Source organism: Muntiacus reevesi, chromosome 2 (assembly GCF_963930625.1).
Source record: "Muntiacus reevesi chromosome 2, mMunRee1.1, whole genome shotgun sequence".
NCBI classification, from domain to species: Eukaryota; Metazoa; Chordata; class Mammalia; order Artiodactyla; family Cervidae; genus Muntiacus; species Muntiacus reevesi.
The window spans coordinates 237,887,664-237,909,539 of record NC_089250.1 but is presented as its reverse complement, the minus strand read 5'-3'; the positions used below and the strand labels follow the sequence as shown (position 1 = coordinate 237,909,539).

General features: G+C 54.9%; 1 protein-coding gene across 3 annotated transcripts in view; it reads right to left on the bottom strand.

Annotated features, from left to right (window-relative positions):
* SLC12A3 (solute carrier family 12 member 3) overlaps positions 1–21,876 on the bottom strand; it is a 38,590-nt gene that overhangs the window by 4,197 nt on the left and 12,517 nt on the right. For 2 of the 3 annotated variants that reach the window (XM_065925368.1, XM_065925369.1), the window contains exons 11-25: positions 21,654–21,761; positions 21,068–21,191; positions 19,350–19,451; positions 18,291–18,446; positions 17,545–17,644; positions 16,066–16,177; positions 15,380–15,520; positions 14,242–14,348; positions 12,389–12,471; positions 11,227–11,304; positions 10,465–10,566; positions 9,095–9,206; positions 6,337–6,423; positions 3,242–3,377; positions 1,715–1,782 (exon numbers count right to left, since the gene is read on the bottom strand). In XM_065925368.1, coding sequence (XP_065781440.1) covers positions 1,715–1,782; positions 3,242–3,377; positions 6,337–6,423; positions 9,095–9,206; positions 10,465–10,566; positions 11,227–11,304; positions 12,389–12,471; positions 14,242–14,348; positions 15,380–15,520; positions 16,066–16,177; positions 17,545–17,644; positions 18,291–18,446; positions 19,350–19,451; positions 21,068–21,191; positions 21,654–21,761 — 1,616 coding nt within the window. The remainder of the gene's footprint in view (positions 1–1,714; positions 1,783–3,241; positions 3,378–6,336; positions 6,424–9,094; positions 9,207–10,464; positions 10,567–11,226; positions 11,305–12,388; positions 12,472–14,241; positions 14,349–15,379; positions 15,521–16,065; positions 16,178–17,544; positions 17,645–18,290; positions 18,447–19,349; positions 19,452–21,067; positions 21,192–21,653; positions 21,762–21,876) is intronic. The other variant, XM_065925370.1, reaches the window with a different exon arrangement.

Sequence of the window (21,876 nt, the reverse complement as noted above, 5' to 3'; positions counted from 1 at the left end):
GGGGGGTGGGAGGGGAGAGGTGACAGGAGGTGGTCCCTCCCCAGATGAAATTCCTCCTCTTATGGCTTGAGAGACTGACTCATTTTAGTGGCAAAGTTAGGGTCATAGCATGTTAGAGTGAAAGAGAATCTTGGAAATAATTAATTTAACTCTCCTCTATAATCAGCGAGGGACTTCCTTGATGGTTCAGGGGTTAAGAATCCGCCTTGTAGTGCAGAGGACGTGGGTTCTATCCCTGGTCAAGGAACTAAGAGCCCACATGTCTCTGGGCAGCTAAGCCAGAGAGCCACGACTACAAGTCTGGAGGCCTTAACTAGAAGAGAAACTACAGAGCTAGAGTCCATGCACCACACTAGAGAGAAGCCCGCACGTCATGATGAAGATCCTGAGTGCTGCAAGTAAGACCCAATGCAGCCCCCAAAAATAAACATTAAAAAAAAAATGTATAATCAGGGAACTGAGGCTCAGAGAAGGAGAGTTACTTGCCCAAGGCCACACAGTGGGCTAATGGCAGAGACAAAATGTAAATCTGCTTCTCTGAACAGAGAGGACACTCAGGAAGAGGTGCTTTGGCACACCCACGCCCCAGCTGGCACATCCCAAGTACCACACCCAGGGAAAGTCAGGGAGCCATCCCAGGATGAAGCCACTGTCACCGTCTTACCCGCTGATCCGGCCCACAACCAGGTTAACCTGGCCCTAGAAGGATTCTCTGCAAGGTGTTGGTCGCGGCTCGGAAATCCACCTGCTTTTCTTATACCACGGTCCCCACATCAAAGGAAATATGGAGCACTTTCTTTGTAGAAAAGATTGTCTCCCCATAAGCCCCAGAAAGAACAGCTTCAGGCAGAGGCGGCTTCGTGGGCAGCCACCTGGGTGGTCATGAAGCGCCCCCTGAGACGGGTCCCAGGCTGGGTTTCATGCTCTGCTGCCACCAACCTGACGTTCTCAATCGCCTTTGAGCAAAGGGCCCCACGTTCTCACTGCGCACAGCCGCACAAACGCTGTCCTCCATCCTGGTCTCAAGGGTGTGAACAAACAGGTTTGGCCGGCTTTACGCAGTCCTGTGCAATCTGCGGGTGGCTCGCCCCAGGAAATGTCAGGGGCTCCTCTCGGCAGAGGGCCGCTTTCGCTCTGAGCCGGGCCTGTCCCTGGGAGAGGGGCTGGGGGCCTGGCTGACTGAGCCATTGTCACCTTTCCCTCCCTTCCACTTACGCAGCCTGGGTCAACGGGCAGCAGAGGCGGCTCCTAACCAGACAGGGGCGGCAGCAAGAAAAGCTGGAGTGTCTGACGGGCCTGGAGGCTGGAACAGCCCCGGCCAGGGCAAGGTTCCGATTCCGCTGCCCAGACCTGGCGCCAGCATCAGCTGGGGTTGGCTGGTGACCAAAGAGGGCTGGCCAAACAACTAGGAATCGATTTTCTTCCAGGACAACCTGGGTCCCTGTTGCCAAGCTGAGTTTGGCAGGAAAAAGCAACGGACAGGGGAAAGCAGGGGTGGGGGGAGTCGGTGAGGCCTGGGACACAGGGACCGCAGGGTGTGGGGTGGATACAGGCCTTATCATGGGCTAAGAAGCCACCTGGATTGTGTTTCTATGGGCCTGGGGCCCTTCATCCTCACAGGGGAAGGCTCGGATCCTCAGCCAGTGACCATCCCTCTAAAGCTGACACGCTGGCCTCCACATCAGGCTTTTCCAGCACGCAGGTAACTACTTACATAACAACCAGAGCAGCGTCTCGGGAGTAATCCAGCAGAATCTCATTCAGTCTCACCTGCCGCAGGGACTGGCAAGGAAAAGCCATGTGGTCACTTCCCGCGTCCTCTGAGCCATCCCCGCCAAGCCCAAGTCCACATCCTTGAACATCTCAAACTGGGTGTGTGAATTGTCCCCCCAGATTATGGTAGATTCTCCCACCTCCGAGAAGGTAACTCAGTGCCAAGCTCACCTCCTGGAGGAGCCCCCAAGGTATTTTCTTCCTGACCGTATTATTGTGGGACCGTATTATTGTGGCGGGAAAGAGCACCTCCCGTGGAGTGGGGAGAGCTGGGTTCACATCTCAGCTCTGGGAGTTTCTGACATTGAGCAGGCACCTTGCCTCCCTGAGCTTCATCGTCCTCAGCTGTGAAATGGGTCCAACAGTGCCCTCCCTGGGGAGTCTGGGGAAGCCTGAGTGAGATGATGGATGCAAAAGCTCCAGGCCAAGGGGAAGCGCTTGATAAGGTGGACTCAGCAATGGCGATGGCTCTATCTCCTTTGTGACAGAGTAGGCAGGAGACTTCTGTGGACACGACACATTTCTCAGCCTTTTCTCAGGAGATGGGTGACTCTGGAAGGCTCAGAGGCCGGGTGTCAGGACTGCCGGGTCAGGGGACTCCCCAAAGCCTGGGTGGGGCTGAGCTGCGGGGCCGACTTCCTTCCCCTCCAAGGCTTGTCTCTGAATATGGTGGACACTCGGGGTCTGACTGTGGACGGATACCCCCTTGGAGAGAATGGAAAACTGAGGGCAAGTGAGTTCACCCAGATCTCACATGGGCGGCATTTGGGTGGAACCACTCTGCGCTGTGGGAACTGTCCATTGTGGGCTGCAGGATGTTTAGCAGCATCCCAGGCCGCCACTTACTAAGTGACAGCGGCCATTCCTGCTGGAAGGTGACAGCCAAAATTGTCCCCAGAAATCACCAAATGTCCCCTGAGTCCTCAGAACTACCACCATGGAACTCACAGGGAGCAGAACTGCGCTCCCCAGGCCCCAACTGCTCTCCCCACCTTAAAATGGGCACGGCAGCCCCCACTCTCCTTGAGGCCTGAGCAGAGTCCTGAAGAGGCTGCCTGGGAAGGGCGTGGGGTCCACAGCTAAGGGGAGAAGCTCAGGCAGCTTTGTGGGCCCACAAAGGACAAGCTCTACCTTGACCTTCACCACCTGCCTTATGAATTCCTTCCTGCAGACCTGGAGGAACAGGGGAAGAGAGGGAGAAGGACCCCAGGCAGTCCATCGCCATGGCCAGGGAGACTCAAAATGGACCGAGGGACCAGGCTCCCACACCAAGGATGGCTCTGAGATCAACCCCTGGGTCACTCGTCAGCCTGAGCGTGTGTGGCTTGAGGACACCTCACAGGCTTGGTGCAGTGAGACTACAGTTGAGGGTCAGGGGAAGGGGTTCAGGAAGCCCAGGTCAGATGGGGCACAGGCCCTGACCCAGGGGAGCACCCAGACCCCAGCCCACCCCTTCTTTCTCCCGCACCTTGATTCTATTCTTGTTAATCTCCTCATCTGAGATCTTCCAGGGGCAGTCCCGCCTCATCTCAGTGACTGTGGCCTCGTCCTTGAAGCCATCATTCAGGCGGAAGGGTGCAATCATGTCCTCAAAGCGCTTGATGCTGGGGGCAGAGAGAGCCAGTGAGACCGAGCGAGGTGCCTATGTCCAGGGGAACTGGGTCCTCAGAGGGAGATGGAGGTGGGGGCCATGGGGACATACATTTTAGGCTGAAACCCTTTCTGATGCTGCTGTTAACATCAAAGCAGCCTCTGTGTTGAATTCAGCCCTGACAGCTGGGTCTGACTTTGAACAGGACTTCCACAAGTGGTCCATGGAGCCTGACCTGGGATCCATCTCCATCTCCTGACCTCTCCCACCCCAGGGTGTTTACTGAGCACCGCTCTGTGCTACACAAGAGTGAACAAACCAGACACCATCCCCAGTCCTCACAGAGCTCATGGTCTGCTGGGCGGCAAATAAGCAGATCGATATAGATCAGAAGTTTTATGAAAGCACACAGTGAGTCCTGGGATGGGAAATAATTGGGCAGAAAGGCCTCTCTGGACCCAAGGATGCTCGTCCTTCCGAAGCTAGCTATGCACAGGCAGGGGGTGTTGGAGCAAACAGAATGGAAGGTGCAAAGGCCCTGAGGCAGAAGTGCGCTTGAGCTGCTTGAGGAGCCCCAGGGAAGCCTGTGTGGGTGGAGCAAGGTGGGAGCAGGGGAGCGTAGGATGTCATCAGGTAAGTCAGGGAGAGGAGGAAGCACCAGCAAGGGAAACTGAAAGAAGGATCACTGAAGTGGGAGGGATCCAGGAGATGACAGCGTCTTGGATCCAAAGGGGCTGTTGCAAGAAGGACCGTGGTGTCAAATGCAGCTGTGAGGCAGAGAACGAGGAGGACAGCAGCCGGCTCTGCAGATCGGTGGTGCAGACGTCACAGCCCAGCCTGGCGAGAGGGATTTCAGTGGAGCTGCAGGAGGGCAGCCAGACTGGAGTGAGCTGGAGAATGAGGGAGGGGTGGAAGGAAGTGGTCACAAAGAGGGTAGCATCACTTTGGAGAAGGTCAGCTGTGCAAGGGAGGAAAGAAATGGTCCAGGAAGTGGAGGCAGATGCAGGAGCAAAGATGGGGTTTAAAGACAAGATGGGCTCGGGGGGTGGGGGGGATTCTTCATGTGGCTCCCACTGTCCTCTCCATGGGGGAAGGTCTCCCCCCATCTCTGTTCGCAGCCTTTCTCAAGGCTCTGCTCCTCCACCAGCAGAGACAGCCCTGTTCTCCTTTGCATTCGGGTCCATCTCTGCACCATTCCAATGCCTCCTGACATCCTCCCATTACCTCGGCCAGGGTAAACCATGCAGGGCAGGGCTGCAATTTACTCATCTCTGCCTCGACAGCTCAAGCACAGCCCTGAGAAAATGGGGGAGTCAGTATATCCATCACTATTAACTAGTTCCTTCCCTCAAAAAAATATTTATATATTTATTTACTTGGCTACACTGGATCTTAGTGGCAGCATGAGGGATTTTTTAGTTATGGCCTGGGGGATCTTATTTGCGGCATGTGGGATCTAGTGCCCTGACCAGGGATTGATCCCAGACCCCCTGCACTGAGAGCTTGGAGTCTTAGCCACTGGCCCAGTAGGGAAGTCCCCTTTCTTTTCTTGATGTCCTTCCTTCTCCAGGTAAACAAGGGCTAAAGAGGTCAGGACGGACCTTACTTTACTGAGAAGACAGAGTCCTGGAAAACCTCACTTGGACATATTTCCATAAGGCAATCCTATCGTAAATGTCTTCTTTTAAGAACATGCAACTGAATCATTAGGAAAGTAACTTATTCCTTCTGGCCCCACAGTTGAGCCCTGCTACAAATTCACAAAGGAGTTTGCCTCAAGTCTGCCCACTTGCCATTGCATGGGTGAGCAGGGCAGCAGTTGCCCAGACCATTCAACATCTTCCCCTCCCCAAGTGCCAGTGAGTTAATATAACACCCGGGGCTGCAGCTGCCATGCTTCTGTCTCAGGGCCTGGGGGACTTCCGTTCTGTTTGTTCCAGTGCCCCTCAGCCCCGTGGAGGGGACGTGCCTCTGCCATGGCCTCTGCAGAAGGAGCCTCCTTCCAGTGGTGTGTTTCGGGGCATATGATCCGGCCACTCCTGGCCACGGCCAAGTGGACTAAAGGTGGCCAAGAAGTAGACCTTCCGGTAACCTTTACCTCAGCTTGGCAGGAAGCAATGAGCCAGGCTGGTCACGGTCCCTTTTTCAGACACTTAATTTAAGCAATGTCCGGAGAAGGAAGGAGGCAGTCTGTTACAGAGTTAGGACTATAGGGAAAGGTGGAGATGCAGAAAGAGCTTGGAGGTTACAAGTGGGCAGAAGCCACAAATCCAGCCTTGACTGATCACTGACTCTGGGCCGGGCACCCTGTTAAGCATGTGGATCATCTGAGACTGTGGTTCTCAAAGTGAGGTACCTGCACCAGCACAGGAGAGTTAGTTAGAAGTGCACATTTCCAGGCCTCACCCCAGACCTAGTGACTCAGAATCTTGGGGCTGGGCCCCCGAAGCTGTGTGTTCACAAACCCTCCATGTGATGCTGTTGTTTGAAAACCAGTCCTCTATGAAAGCAACAGGGGTTGGAGAAAATTTAGAAAATCAGAGTAGATAAAATCAGCCTTTTGTGAGTAATCAGCAGCCTGAGCTCTAGAAGTTTGAAGCTGGAGACTTACTCAGCCCCAGGGTGTGCGGGGTGGGTGGGAGGTCCCTGGCAGATGAAACACCAGCTCTGCTCTAGGGGCACAACAGCCGTGAAGAGCTTCAGAAATACTTGGTCTGTGAAAAGCATGAATGGGAACATTCATTGACCTTCAGCCCAGGTGTGTTTCTGGCAAAGACCACAGCTCTGATATGCAAAGGACCACGGGGCAAGAGGAAAAAACTCAAACAGAAATTAACGGCTGCACACTCAATCCTTCCTCTTTCTTTCCATGAGCCCAGGGTAGGCGGGGGCAGGTGAACCAGGTTGCCCTTGGTTCACCAAAGAGAAAGGGCCGACCCTTCTGCCTGGAACCCCCAACACAGAAAACTCACTGCTCGGCCCGTGGCTTCTGGTTGATGTCGGGAAGGACATGAACTTCATGGAATCCCAACCGGAACTTGCTCAGCAGAGAAATGATCCTAGAAGACAGAGTTTTTTTTTTTTAATGCATTCGTTCCTTCAGTGAGTTTTCATTGAGCACCTGTGGAGGATATTTGTGTTAGTTGCTCAGTCAAGTTTGACTCTTTGTGATCCCATGGATTGTAGCCCACCAGGCTCCATGGGATTCTCCCAGCAAGCATACTGGAGTGGGTTGCCATTTCCTTCTCTAGGGCATCTTCCTGACCCAGGGATCGAACCTGGGTCTCCTGCATTGCAGGCGACCCTTTACCATCTGAGCTACCAGGGAAGATATAGCAGTGAACAAAACAAACTCTGCCCTTGGGGATTTCACATTCTATCCTGCGAGGGAGGCAGACAATAAGTGAATATTGATAAAGCAGGTCAGATGACGATGAGTGACAGGAGAAAGGAATTGTCCTAAGTCTCCAGTGGCCACCCCTGGGCTAGAGAGCCTCACATTCTAACGTCTGCACACCTGCTGGGGAGCTTGGTACGATGCCGGTTCTGATCCAGCTGGCCTGGGTTGGGATCTGGGATTCTGCATTTCCTTTTTTTTTTTTTTCCCTAATCTTTAAGATTTATTTATTTACTTTTGTCTGAGCTGGGTCTTTGTTGCTGCATGTGGGATCTTTCCGGACCAGGGATCGAACCCGTGGCCCCCGCATTGGCAAGTGGATTCCTAACCACTGAACCATCAGGGAAGCCTGGGATTCTGCATTTCTAAGGAGCTCCCAGGTGATGTGCGACTGCTGGTTCACTGGCCGCACTTTGAGAAACGAGGGGCTAAGGGATGGGAGGTTAATGGCAGGAAATTCCCCAGGGTGGCTGAGGGAGCAGGTAACACGTATGAGTTGAGTGTAGAACCAGGAGTAGCAAGCCAGCTAGCCCTGAGTTTGCATCCACAAGGAGGAAACAGCAACTGTGGTTTGAGGCCGTCAGGGAAGTCTTCACAGAGGAGGTGGCGATCTGGGTGGATGGTGAACGGTGGGTAAGACTGTTATAGACTGAAGAGGGTGGATAAGGGTGTTCACACCGGAACCACACAAGGAGGCTTCTAAACAGTACTCGTGCCTCGGCCCTAGCCCGCCCATTGCATCAGAATCCCTGGGCAGGACATGGCATTGGTGATGCCCCAGGACTAGCTGGTGGGGAGCGAGCACCCCAGGAGGAGAGTCCAAATAAGCAAAGACACGGGGGTGCAGGGGATGAGGTGGGAGCAGTGAGGGGCTGCCTGGGATGGTGTGGAGCATGCCAGGGGACAAAAAGGAGATGAACTGCCAAGCCATTGCTGGTCTCAGAACTTGGGAGTGAACTTAGGAAAGCAGAGCTGTGGGCAGCACAGGGGTGGCCTGGGGTCACAAGAAAGGCAGAGGACTTGGGCTGGTCCAGAGTCAGCTGGGAGGACTTCACAACCTTTGCTTGCAAGACATCCTGTGACCCCACAGTGCCGCGGCCTCTATCTAAGCCAATGCCCCCTGAGCCCAGCTTTGAGTGGGAGCTGGAACAGGAAGCCAAGAGGGCAAAGCGGCCTTTGCGGTGTGTTTACCTTCTGGAGAGGAGCACAGAGAAGCAGATGCTGCGTTTCGTGGGCAACGTTCTCCTCCGCCTTGAGGAGAAGGGCCCTCCACTGGAGAAGCTCTCAGCGGGGGTAAGGGCAATGAGACGGGGTTTCTGGTCGCCCTTAACCCATGCAGCAGGGGTCATGGGGATGTGTGTGATCCTGGCGTAGGACTAGGATGGCACAGGCCACGGGGTGCTGCCCCTGAGGCATCAGAGCAGGCACTCAAGTCTGTGAAGGGCTTTCTCTCTGGCTAATTAACTGCACAGTTTGGGGCAAGTCACCCACCCCATCCTCCCCAGCCTGCCCGCACCCGCCAGCAGTGCTTGGTCCTACGGCCGTCGACCTCACTTGGCCTTGCTCTAAAGCAACAGGAGCCTGAATCTAGCACATGTATGCCACCTGCCTGACTCCTGCCACCTCCACACCTGTGTATGCGCCTTAGTGTTTACTTCCGCCTCAGCTTAAGTCAACTCACACTCTCACTGAGATATGTCTTGAAAGGAAATGGCTTCACAATTTAATCAGCAAATCAGCAACTCTTGCCAGAAAGATGCAGCCAATAAAACCAGTAAGCCAACATCACTCAATTCTGGCGGATGCCAGCGCCTGCCAAGCCCTTGAACCAGGCCGACTTCCTCTTGTTTAGACAGAGAATCAGCCATGGAGTTGGAGAATGGAGTCCCTTCTCACCAAGAGATTCCAGGGGATTCTCTGCCCTTCATCCTGGCCACTGAAGTCACCTCCGGTCTCAGCAGGGGTGGCACCCCAAGCTTGGGGGTGCAGGGATGGGGTGGGGTGGGGTGGGGGACGTTGCCCTGAAGGATTCCAAGCTCCCGCCTCATTTCTGAGAGGCGGGGCCTTCTCCGTCTTTCATTTCACTGCAAATCTATAGAGATTTGTGGATTTAAAATTTGCCAGCCCTCCCTGCCATGGACAGGACTAGGACATGCACATCTTATTAAAGGGGACAGGACACCAAAACCACTTCTGAAATAGAAAGAAACCCATTCCTGTCCTGAACTCTCTCACCACTGCTGTGACCCGAGACCCCTGAGGGGTGGAATGGGGAGTGGGGGCAGGCAGGGGCAGGCAGGGGTAGCCCTGGATGGTCGGCGCTCCCCACTTACGCCTTTCTCTCCTGGTCCATCCTGTTGATCTGGCCCCCCACGAACACACGGATCCTGCATTTGCTCCACCTCTTCTTGCGGCCGAGGAGATAGGGGATGAGGAGGGTGAGGCCTGGCAAGGAGGGTGCCGTGAGTTAAGAGAAAGATGCTCTCAGGATACAGCCTTCTCTGGGTCCTGCCCTGCTCTGCCTCTAGCAAACCCCATCCCTTCTCTTGGCCTCAGTGTACGCATCTCTATAACAAGTTTGCCAGGTGAAACCAGGGCGAGACACGGGCTCTGTGGGCTGGGGTTCATTTGAATGTCATGATGCTTTTATTTATTTTTTAAAAATCTGGGGGGCTTCCCTGGTGGCTCAGTGGTAAAGGATCTGCCTGCCAATGCAGGAGACATGGGTTTGATCCCTGATCCATGAAGATCCCACAGGCCTTGGAGCAACAAAGGCTGTGTACCACAACTATTAAACCTGTGCTCTGGAGCCCGGGAGCTTCATTACTGAGCTTGTACACCCTAGAGCCGGTGCTCCGCAACGAGAAGCCACCACAATGAGAAGCCTGCACACCACAACTAGAGAAAAATCCACGCAGCAACAAAGACCCAGCATAGCCAAAAATAAAAATAAATTAAAAAATTTTTATTTTGGCCTTTCAGGATCTTATTTCGCAGAATCAGGGATCCAACCTGCACCCCCTGAAATGGAAGTGCCTACCAGGGAATTCCCATGCACAAGGCTTTTAAGTACGTGAGCTGGCATCTGGGGGGATTTCACATGCAAATCTAGATCACTGTCATTTATCACTGTATGATCCACATGTGACTTCTCCACTCTGTGCCTCAGTTTCCTTATTTGTAAGGGGAGTTAATAATCCTTTCCACCTGGGGACTGCTTTAGGTTAACCTATGCAAACCCTTGGCGTCAAGCATATAGTAAATGCTCAGAATACCTTATCTGTATCTAGGACTCTATCAAGGGTAGGAACAATAAAGCTGAGAGTCACAAGAAAAACAAGAGAACGCATTTTTCTTTGGTAAGTAATGAATATGCCTACAGCTTTCCTGCGCTGCGGCTCATCTCTCCCACTTAAGTCACCAGCCCATGACCCCGACGGCCTGTCCAGTCTGAAGGACCCTCCTCATGCTGACCTCACCTGCTGCTTTGAGTCCCTCATTTTACAGCTGAAAACAGAGGGCCACAAGAGGGACCTGGCCAGGCTCCCGTGAGCCCAGTGGTGGGCCCAGGGCCCCCATTCCTCTTAGCTGGGCCCTGAGGTCCCACCAGTGGCCTTGTCGTCAGCGGCCAGCAAGGGAGGCCGAGAGAGGAGGTCACGGAAGGGAGATAGCCAGGGGGGAGCCGGCGTCCAGGGGCGCTGACCTCCATCGTCGAACAACCAGTAGATGTCGATGGTCTTCTTGCCCTGCTCCGACTGGAAGACGGTGCTGGCCTGCTCCTCCTGCCCCAAGGCCTCGGGGTCCACTGCAGGAGCAGAGGGGCGGGTCACGTGGGTGCAGAGCACGTGGAAACGCCTGAGTCTCTCTGAGAACACGGCGTGGGCTTGTGCTCACGGTGGCCGGACGCCCTTGCTGTGTGCGCGCTGGGGACTAGCTGGAGCACCACCAGCGGGCCCTCCTGTGGGAGACTCCCGGGGCAGGGACCCCGGACGAGCAGCGCTGGGATGTGCCCCTCCCCTTGCTCCCAGCTTCTCTCTCCCTGGATTCTGGTTGGCACCGGGGGGTGGGACCATTCTCTTAAAAACCCGCCTGTGCCCCTCACAAATGCCCACAGGACGCTCCCAGCCCCTGCACTGAGCGTATCCCGCCTCCCAGAGTGTTGCTGCCCCTCCCCATCGGAACATGGCCAGGGGGCCCTTGGAGGGGCAGGACTCGGGCCCCAGAGCCTACTAGATGGGGTCCTGCGATGCCTGGGCCCTGAATTCTCCAGCAGGGCTGGCAATCTTCATCTTGCCCCCAGCCCCACTGTCCTACCAACTCCCTGTGACCCAATCCTAGGGGTCTCAGGCCCCACTGTCACAGACAAAAACCTCCTGCCCTTGGCCAAGTCCCCCCGTGGCCCATCCCTCAGTGCCCCCCAGGGTGGGAGCACCCTGCGCCTCTGAGTTGGGGCGGGGGGACTGACCTGTGCCGGAGACAGACAGCTGGGCCCCGCCGGCCCTGGCTTGCTTGCTGTCCTCTGCTGGATCAAACACAGGGTTAACTGCAAAAGAGGGGGAGCTTTGTTCCCAGGCTTCTCCAGGGGCCCTCTTACCCTGGGGGAAGGTCCTGACTCCACAGCTTCCACCGATCTGGTCTCTGCCTCCTTGCACGCTCCCTGCACCCCCCCGACCAGCTTCCTGTCTACTCAAACAAGCCATGCTCCTTCCCACCAGGCCTCAGCGCTGGGTGGGTGGTCCCAGAGCCAAGCGCTCTCTTTCCCCAGCCCACCCCTTCTAGAAATAAGCCCCCTCCTCAGAGAGGCCCTTCTGCCTGCGTGCCCCTCCGTGTGGGCCTCCTCAGGACACCTCATGAGCTGTCATTGCCTGCAATGAGTCCTGGGTCCACCGCATTTCCCCCAGAATGTCAGCTCCTCCAGGGCAGACTTGGTTTTGTTCCCTGCTGAATGCCCAGGACCTAGAGCCACCTCAGTCAGGAGTGTGGTTGCTGCTCTGTAAATTCTGGTTGTGTAAATATTCACCGAATTACCAGCTGCCAGGCATGCCCTCAGCCCTCGGTGACCTGGGTGAACAAGACCCGGGCTGGCCTGCAGCCTGCCCTCTTCTCTCCATCGCACCAACCCCCTACCCCCCTGGTCCCCATTTGTCTTCATATGTGTTATTTCTATCACGCTTCTAAAAATAACTAATTCAGATCTGTTCACATGTGACCTTAAATGTAGCACGTATCCCTACTCTATGCCCCAGCTTTCATGGCCTTTCTGTGTGTGTTTTCAAGCTCTGGAGTCTCCATGTAGCTGTCCTCTCCCGTCTTTTTCTCTCTTCTGTCTATTAGCTTCTCTTTATCCCATCTGGTTACGAAAGCTCTCATGGTGATTTGGGGAGCTGTGGTCCAGTCAAGCAAGGCCTTGAAGTAGTCACATCCCCTTTCAGGACCTCAGTTTCTCCATTTAGAAATCTGATGATTTCCATCAAAAACTGACTTTCTAGGAGTCTGAGACCTTTTATTCCTTACTAATTCCCCCTGTCTTCCTTGAACCACTTGGGGAAAAAAATGGGTTCTATAATTTCCTGGGATCCTGTTCTGTCATTGTTGGGGGCGTCAAGAAGGTCGGGGGGGGTACTCACTGTGTGCCTGCATCACCTCCGAGATGTTGAGGCCCTCACGCATCCTCATGACACATACACCGTAGTTGAAATCAAAAGCATCGCTGGAGAGAGAGGTCATGGGGTCAACCTGCTCTCGGCCCTGCCTCCAGCCCCCAGTCCCCAGACCCCAGGAGGCCAGTCTAGAGCTGACCCTGCCTCCCACCATACTCTTCTCCTCTCTGGGCCTTGGTCTCCCACCTGTATAATTTGCAGGCAGGACTGGAGAGGTGGCCAGGACCCCTCTAGCTCTACTGTCGGAGACACTATGGATCCTGCAGACCCTCCTGGGGGAAACTGAGTCAGATCAGTCTTGGAACCAGCCCTGTCCTCCTGATTGTTGCTAAGTAATGCCCAACTCTCAACCCCATGGACTAGACTGTGGCATGCCAGGCTTCCCTATCCTTCACTATCTCCTGGAGTTTACTCAAACTCATGTCTATTGAGTTGGTGATGCCATCCAGCCATCTCATCCTCTGTCACCCCCTTCTCTTCCTGCCTTCAATCTTTCCCATCAGGAGGCCAAAGTATTGGAATTTCAACTTCAGCACCGGTCCTTCCAATGAATATTTAGGGTTGATTTCCTTTAGGGTTGACTGGTTTGATCTCCTTGTAGTCCAAGGGACTCTCAAGAGTCTTCTCTAGCACCACAGTTTGAAAGCATCACACGTGGCTAATCTTCACAACTCTATCAACAGAGGTGGGGATGGGAATTGCTACCCCTGTTTGACAGAGGCAAAATCTAAGTTTTAGGGAGTATCTTGTCTATGATCACACACTAAGAAGTGGTCAGTTCAGATCATAATTAAATAGCTGAGGATGGACATGCACACAGGAATGGCCTCGCTCATGAAGACAGCAATGGGCTGTCTGTGTGAAACGTCTGGAAGACTCCCACCCCACAAGTATGTTTACTCTCTGGTTGACACAGTGCCCAAGAGCTCAGCAGCAGGGTTAATCTACAAGGCTTAGCACTGCCCTCTCTGAACTCTAATCACAAATCTCTGGGACGGGGCCCTTTAGGCTTCAGCAGTTTGGAGTTTTGGCATATTGAAGCTGGGGGTTCCTACAGAGCAGGTATGCACTGCCTCCTGTTGTAATTTTGCTAGAGGCAGTGAAACGCACTGCTCAGTCATACAGCTGGTTCACAGCAGACCTAGAAGCCAGGCCCACCCAGGTCCCAACACTCAGCCTCATGTTTGTTAAATGCTCCAGCACACTGCCTTTCTGTACCCCATCAAGCCAGAAAAGCAGCTCAGACAGGCATTTTCTGAACTTTGCACAGGAAGAAATGAAAGAGAAAGGGTTTGGAGTTAACCCTGAAATCCCCAGGGAGTTTGTCCCATTCCCCAGTTTATCGACTCCTGGGAGGCCTGGTTTTGATGGTACCACCTCACAGCTTGAGAGCTGGGCATTTGCAGGTCTTCTGCAGCCCCCAGGTAAGCACACGATTTTCACCTAAGAACTCACATTTTCGACTTCTCTGAAAAACTAGATTTGGTAACGCTGGGTCCTCCTTTCTGCCTGGGTGCGATTAGCTGGAGCCAGGGAACACCTGTTTGCCTCCGTTTGCCACAGTCCCCACCATTCCCTAACGCCCCACACCTGGCCCACTTCACTCTGTTACTTGCCTGTCCTCTGCCAGTCTGGGTGTCTCTGACTCATAGGGGAGAGTGGGGAACCCTCAGTCTGTCTTTTCCTTCCTCAGCTTTGAACCAGTGGACTCAGCTTCTTACAGGGTCCACTGCTTCCCCTCTACGTCCCAAGGCCCAGGAGATGCCAAAGGCCCAAATCAGGAGACCTCAGGCCCTGTCCCGCCTGGCGACCTCACTCACTGCAGCATGCCAATGTAGTCCTCCACCGTGGCCGGGTGAGCCGACTGCCAGTTCTTCTTGAACCCGACCACCAGAATGTTGGGCTTCATCCTCCCGAGACCTGCGGCCTGCCAGGGGGTGGGGATGAAGTGAGGGGATCAGGCCACAGCCCCCCGGGGCTCTGTTCTGTGACTAGGGTGGGGCCTGGTCTCAGCCCAGTTTCCCTCTCCGCCATGGGATGGGGGCTCAGGAGATTTATCCCTCAGTCCAAGGTCCTGGCTACCTGGATACACCCATGAGAAAGGTGAAGCTATAGCCAGAGTTTTCCCCTGAGGCCTCTGCAAGCAGGGGCCAAAGGCTGGACTGTCCCATTAGTTCTGGATCATCCCAGCTACTGTTTCTTTATGGAATTATTTCCTATAACAGGGGACTTGAATTTGGATGTCAAGCTTGGAATATTCCCGGGTCACCTAATCCGTACAGCTTTTATATTTCTCTTTTTTTAATGTTAAATTTTTTTTTTAATTTTTGAGGTAAAGTTTACATAACATAAAATCACCCATTTAAAAGTGTATAATTCAGTGGCATTTAGTACATTTAAAATGTCACACAATCATAACTTCTACCTTTGCTCCAAGTATTTTTATAATCCCAATAGGAGACCTTGTATGCCCTTTTTTAATTTTAAGAAATATTGAAAACTATTGAAAAGGAGTCCCCTATGTTGACTCAGAATTAACAGCTATTATTTTATCCATGCATCCCACTTTACAAATAAGAAAACTGAGCAATAAAATGAATTGCCGGGTGGAACGTTCTAGAACTTGACCCGAGTGGTGGTTTCATAGCACTGAGTGGTGTCTGCATATGTAAACATATATCAAACTCTACACTATTTCACTTTGCTGTGTGTAGATTATATCGTTAAAAAGTCCCCAGACCACAAACTGTGTCATCAGCTCCCACCGGTCTCCAAGGCAGTGTCCCCGGGGCCCTGGGCACTTGGAGACAGTGCCCTGAATCAGCACATCCAGAGCAGGGGAGAAAGGTGGGACTCCCATCGCAACAAAAGGGGCTTAAACTAGCCCACCAGGGCATCCCACTTCCAGGTTGTCACACCGAGTAGTAAGGCCCGTGGGGAAGCCCCAGGCCCGCCCACCTGCATGAGAACCTGGACGCCACTGCGGAGGTCCTCGGCGAGGACGTCGGAGTAGAAGGCCTTGATCTTCCTCTTGTTCAGCCACTTGGTGTGCCCGCTGGCAATGAGCCGGAGCTCAGGTATCCTCTGTTTGCGGGCGCCCTGTGGGCGGCAGGGACACGTGACCTCAGGGGTGGCCTTTACACTCTGACCTGAGACACAGCTCCTCTCTTGCCCTGGAGGTTGTCCCCTGGGCTCACTGCTGGTTTCCTTTATGGAATTAGGGGGAAAAAAGAGGAGGAGGAGGGCTTCCCTGATGGCTCAGCTGGTAAAGAATCTGCCTGCAATGTGGGAGACCTGGGTTCGATTCCTGGGTTGGGAAGATCCTTGGAGAAGGGGAAGGCTACCCACTCCAGTATTCTGGCCTAAAGAATATAGTCCATGGGGTCGCAAAGAATCAGACATGACTTTCACTTTTTCACTGGGAGGGGGAAGGCTAGGAAGAAGATGGAGGGAGCAGGTGAGAGGCAGGGCAGTGGGGAGAAGACAGTGAGAGGGACGGGGAAAGGGAGAGAACCTGTCCAGGCTCCACAGCCCCTCCTCTGGCCCCTACCTCACGCCATCCCACTCCCAGCCTTGGGGGTGGGCCCGGTGCCCAGAGGCTCCTCCAGGAGGACAGCCCCGCCCTCCCTGCAGGGGACACTCACCATGAGCACGTGGCCGCAGATCATCAAGCTGAGGTTCCGGGTGAAGGTGCCCACAAAGTCGACGAGGGCCGGGCGGAAGTTGGGGGGCCCTGTGAGCACCAGGCACTGGGGGCTGAGGAGGGGCAGGGAAAAGAGCTGTTAGGACAGAGTTGGGGGTGTGGATGCCAAATAGAGGCGCTCCAGGAGTTGCCCCAGCTCCAAGACTCCCTTCTTAGAGGAACCACCTCCTGGTCCTCCCGTCCTGACTCCTGTCCAGCTGTCTCTATGGCCAGCCACCACACTGGGTGTCCCTTGTTCCTCCCGCTCAGGCCACCACATGCTCCCCTGGGGTGAACCTCCCTTCAGCTGCTCCACCTAGAGCCCCTGCTCCACTCGGCACAGCATGGTGTGAACAGAATCAAGACTGCAAGTGGGCAGGTCCCTCACTTACGAGATCACTGCGTTACCGGGTAGAAGAGGCAGCCAAGGGTCACTACCAGACTCAGTTGGAACCAGACAAAACTGGCCATTCACCAGCTGTGTGAGTTGGGGCCAGTTACTTAACCTCTCCTTGCCTCAGTGTTCTCATCTGTGAATGGGGTTAGCAGTTTCATATACCTCAGAGGGTTGTGCCGACGCTGTGTCGGTCACCTTGCACAGGATTGACACCTAGATACATCCGATTATTAACACTGTGATCTGTTGGGAAAGGGATCCTGGAAGCACAATTTCCCTCACTTAGGAGGGGAATCAGCTTCGAAGACTACTTGGAAGAGGCTCAGCACAGACAGCCTCACGAATTATAACATCAGAGCAAGCTTATGAACACAGGCGGCCCTTGGGGTCTGTAGGTCCTACATCTGCAGGTTCAACCAAGTGTGGCGGGGACTTCCCTGGCAGTCCAGTGGCTAAGACTCTGCACTCCTAATGCAGGGGGCCCGGGTCCACCCCTGGTTGGGGAACTAGATACCACATGCTGCAACTCAAGATTCTGCATGCTGTAGTGAAGATCAAAGATCCCACGTGCTGCAAATAAGACCCAGTGTGGCCAAATAAATATGTATTTTTTAAAAAAATCAAGCATGGAGACTGAATCTGGATGTGGGACCGTGGACAGCAAGGGCCAAATGTACTAGGCTTTTTACATAAGGGACTTCAGCATCTGAGGACATTGGTATCTGGGCAGGGGATGGGGAGATGGCACTGGACCCAGTCGCCGGTGGACACGGAGGGATGTCTGTGTTGTCTGCGTGTTATCGCAGACATATTCCATTGTGGAAACTTAGGTACAGACAGGCCACTAGACTTGCCTAGGTCCCACTGGGCCGTGTCTACTCCGGTCTCCTGACTGCTGGGCGATGCCTCCCCACCCTGCTCCCTCTGCAAGAAGGGGCCATGCCCAGCCTGGGTCTGCTGGTCAGGTGTCAGGTCTTGGCTGGGGATCTCCGGAGCAGGGTCAGGGCCAGCCCTGCACCCCAGGCACCCCGAGGCTTTGCTCACCGGTAGTTCTTGATGTGGTCCTCCACCTCGTTGAGACCCACAGAGTAGCTTAGGGCCAGGTTGTAGGAGCCCGCCTGTACCGAGGAGCCCCAGTTCACCTCTGAGGTTAGAAGTCATGGGAGAAACCAGACATTAAGTACGAGCGAGGGAGCATTGACCATTAGGAACCAAACACCCGTGGGAGCAGTAGCCAGCCTGTAGTTCTGTTCCTAACCTTTGCACTTACAATACGGCTACATACACACATCAAGCTAGCGAACTCTACAAACTATTCTCCTCCCTTGACAAACAGACCTTCACAATGACCTGGAAGGCCAAGTTCAACTTGAGAGTTCTAGGCTTTCCTGGAGTTCTTATCTCACCCCCAGAGGGCTGTCTCCTAGGATCCTTGCCTGCCTGCGGGTAGACACCCCTGCCCCTGCATCCAGGCTCTGACTGCCTGCCTTTCTATCAGGCAGTCCCTGGTCTGGTACGCACACCAGCAGGCCGGCCGCTCTCAGGAGGTTGGACCTGAGCAGGCAATTCCAGGTCCTGGGTGTCCGGCAGGGGTGGTCTAGCAGGAGAGGTGTGGATTCTGAGTGGGCATACTCCCCGGGTGCTCCTCACCCCATGGGGAGGGATGAGGCTGGAGGACCAGAGGGAGCCCTTGGGAGCACAGAGTCTCAGACAGGCCCTCTGGCTGAGCTGACGGGCTGACAGGGGCATGCCAGACCTCCCCCCCGCCCGGGGCTGCCTGAGACACATACCTGGCTTCTTGTAGATCACGTAGAGCAGGAGGAAGAGGACCACGCCGATGGCGATGAGGGCCGCCCACCAGGTGAGCAGGAACATGATGACCACAGAGATGACCGCCCCAAACAGCGCTGCCCACTTGCTGTAGTATCGGAACGAGGGTCTCCACCCTGGTGGGGGGCACAGGGCTCAACACTCTGGAGTCTCCCTCTGAGCCCACACAGCTGGGCAGGGTCGGGGTGGCAATGCCCACAGCGCCCAGAGCTGGTGTCGAAGCCTTTGCCCACCCATCACGCTTCCTGGGGTTGGCCTTGGAAACACTGATAGGGCCACACGCCTGCCTTGGCTGGCATCCCCCCATGTGAACAGGCCTGGGCCCCATGTACCAAAGGGCAGGCATCCGGCTCTGGCCAAATACGCCCACAGGACATCCAGCGTCAGCAACAGTGCTGGCTTCTGGGGCTCGCACAGAGCCGAGGGGGTGAGATGGAGGCGAAGGAGCTGATTCTGCGTGGCCCACATCTGCAGCGGCGCCAGGGCCACCACTAGTGACAGCCACCCCATGCCACAACTCTAGGCACCGTGGTCCACGGCCTGGGGAAAAGGTGGCCCGGGGACAGCTTATCGGCAGTTTGGGGCCAGTTGGGAAAGTCTTCCTGGAAGACTCTTTGCTGCCATCAAACAGAAAGTATTCATAATAAACATATAAATCTGTGAACTCATGAGTGGCGCCCCCTGGCGTTGGGCAAGTGCAGCCTGCAGTCACTCTGTGACTGGTGATTTTCTTCCCTCTCTGGGGAATCAGGTCCCTGACTCCCTTAGATCTGTGGGAGGAAGGCACGAGAAAGGTCTCTGCACACTGTGAACAGTGTATGAACCCATGTAGAGTGTACATTGTAAGTGCCTGCTAAAGGATAGCTGTCATTATTATTATTATTGAAATGTTACCTTTGATTGACTTCAGTTTGACAGGTGACCTTGGTCTGCCCACCTGCACCCATGTCTTCCATGCCCCACCTCCATACCCCAGCCACAACTGCCACCTCCCACGGAGAGATGAGGGCCTTGCTTACCAGGCGAGTTGGTGATGGAGGCATGGAAGCAGCTGAAGTTGATGAGGGCGTAGGAGCACAGGAAGAAGTTGGAGATGATGGGGGCGATGGTGTTGAGCTCAGCTTCAGGGACCCAAGGGAGAGGAGAGACAGTCTGTTGGGCAGCTCCATCACAGAGTGCCCGGAACCCTCCCTCTCAGGGTAAGGGAATGACAGACGGGCCACCGAGGCTCAGGGAGTCTCAGCTTTCTCATCTGTGAAAAGGGCCCATCATTTTGTGAATCTCAAAGCCCATTGTTTCATAAGCTGTGAAGTGTCAGCTCTATGGAGGATGGAGAGCAATGTGAGGGTAGATCCTGTCAGGTGACAGAATGACCCAGGACAGTGACTGTCACTCCTTTTTGTAACCACAAATTATAAAAAGAAATCATCTTACAATGCGACCCATGCCATCTGTTGTCTGAAACCTTGAGACCATATCACAGTTCCATCCACAGTGGAAACCTGCTCAAGAACTGACTCCTGCCTTTCCCTGTCTCAGAGCCCCCTGCCCTGGCACCCCAGCACACTTCTGCACATGAATCCTTGTCTCGGGGCCTGCTTCTTCACGATCCCCAAACAAGACGAGCACCTCTATGCGCCAGGTCTTCTGTACACAAGTCCATTGAATCAGCACAAGAACCTGCCCAAGAGCATCTGAGATCACTGTCCTCCATCTGAGGTCCAGGTCAGAACCACCCAGAAGAAAGGACATCAAATTGGAGGAGGGGGTGGACTGCAGGGTGAGCAGGAAACATGCGGCAACATCCAGGGATGCCGGGCCTGACCAGGTGTTTCCACCCCCTGGGTGTGGCCCTCCTGCGTCTTCATCTGGAGTAGGACCCAGTCTGGAAAGTTGCCCTCGGGTGGAAGTGGGGCGAGACCATTAGGCTACGTCTCCTGGGTTGGCGGTGCTGGCCTAAGTTGCAGGGATTCAGCTGTGGCAGGAAGGCGACCCCCAGTCAGGGGAGGTTTACCAGTCACTGGCCCCGCCCCATCCCTGCATCGGGAGCAGGGCCAGGGGTCTTCATGGCCACAGCCCTTGCTTGGTTGGGTCACCTCTCTCCTAGCACTCTCTCCTAGCAAGTTCTGCCTTGTTGGCTAAGTAAATCAGAAAGTACTGAGGAGTGGGCACACACGAGTCTGTGCATATATGAATGCATGCGTGCGTGTGTACATACATGGTCTCTTCCTGCCCTTCAGCGGCACACCCTCTACGCATTGTTGCTCCCACTTTGCAGACAAAGAAACTGAGGGTCTGGGAGGTGAAGACGAGACAGGCCAGGGCAGAGGAGAGGGTGGCCCCAAGGATGCCGGCTGTGATCAGGGGTGCAAGGTCACACAGCTGGCACATGGCAAAGCCAGGATAGAGGTCAATCTAGCTAACTGATTAACTGGGATCTTTCTTCAAGGGCACCCCCTGTCTCAGACCCCAAGTGACCCAGTAGCTCAATATCTGAGAAATGAGTTTGGTGTAGCTCCTGCACCTACAGAGATAGTGACCCAGCTGCTTGTACCAGCTCCCGAGGAGCAATCAGTTGCTTGCTCTATGTTCCCAGTGTTTCCTGGGGCCTGGTTCAGACCTGGGGAGGGAGGACCCAGATGCCAGCAGCACACAAGAGGGCAGAGGGAAAGCAGGTCAGGCCCTGCCCTGCGGTCAGCCGGAGATGTGGCGGCCCTGCGTGCCCTTGGCCACTCACCGATGATGATGAAGGCCACGGCGATGGCATAGGCCAGCAGGTAGCCGCGCACCGGCTCGTTGTTCTTGCCGTAGCCTTTGCCGAAGAAGCCGATCAGCGGGTACAGCTGGTCCAGGCACAGGCACTGTGGGCATAGGGCGACGCGCTCACCCCCTGGCCGGGACCTGCCCGTCCCCTCCCCTGCGGCCACCTGCACCCCAACCTCTGCTTGCTCTCTCCGTGACCTTGGCAGGACACTTCCTGGCTTCTGACTCTGTGAAAGAGGGGGATCTCCCACCTGGCTTCTGTCTCTGTGAAAGTGGGGAATCTCCTGCCCTCCCCACTTCACCACGAAGACTGAAAGGGGGCTAATCACATCGGAAGGAGACTGGGAGGGTGGGCTGCAGACGGGTGCCAGTGCAGGGAGGGTGCGGGGTGGGGAAGGAGGGTGCTCTTCAAAGCTCAGCACGGCGACCGGGCTGCTTTCTGCAGGCCTTCGCTTTCCCAGCTCCTTTCCCTCCCATCTAGTCACCAGGTCACACGACTCCTCCAGCCTCCGGAGGTCACCTGGCCTCCCAGGCCCTCCCACCCGCTCCTGTGGCCTCACCTGGAAGACTTTGGCAGCAGAGACGAGACAGGCCAGGGCAGAGGAGAGGGTGGCCCCAAAGATGCCGGCTGTGATCAGGGGCGCGAAGCCTGATACCATGCTCATAGTCTGCAGGGACATGGCGTTTGGGCTGCCGAGGTGAGAGGCTGGGCCCAGGGCCCCCACCTGGGTCACCCCAGTCCCCATGGCAAGCAGGGACTTGGTCTGGAAGCTTCTACCTGAA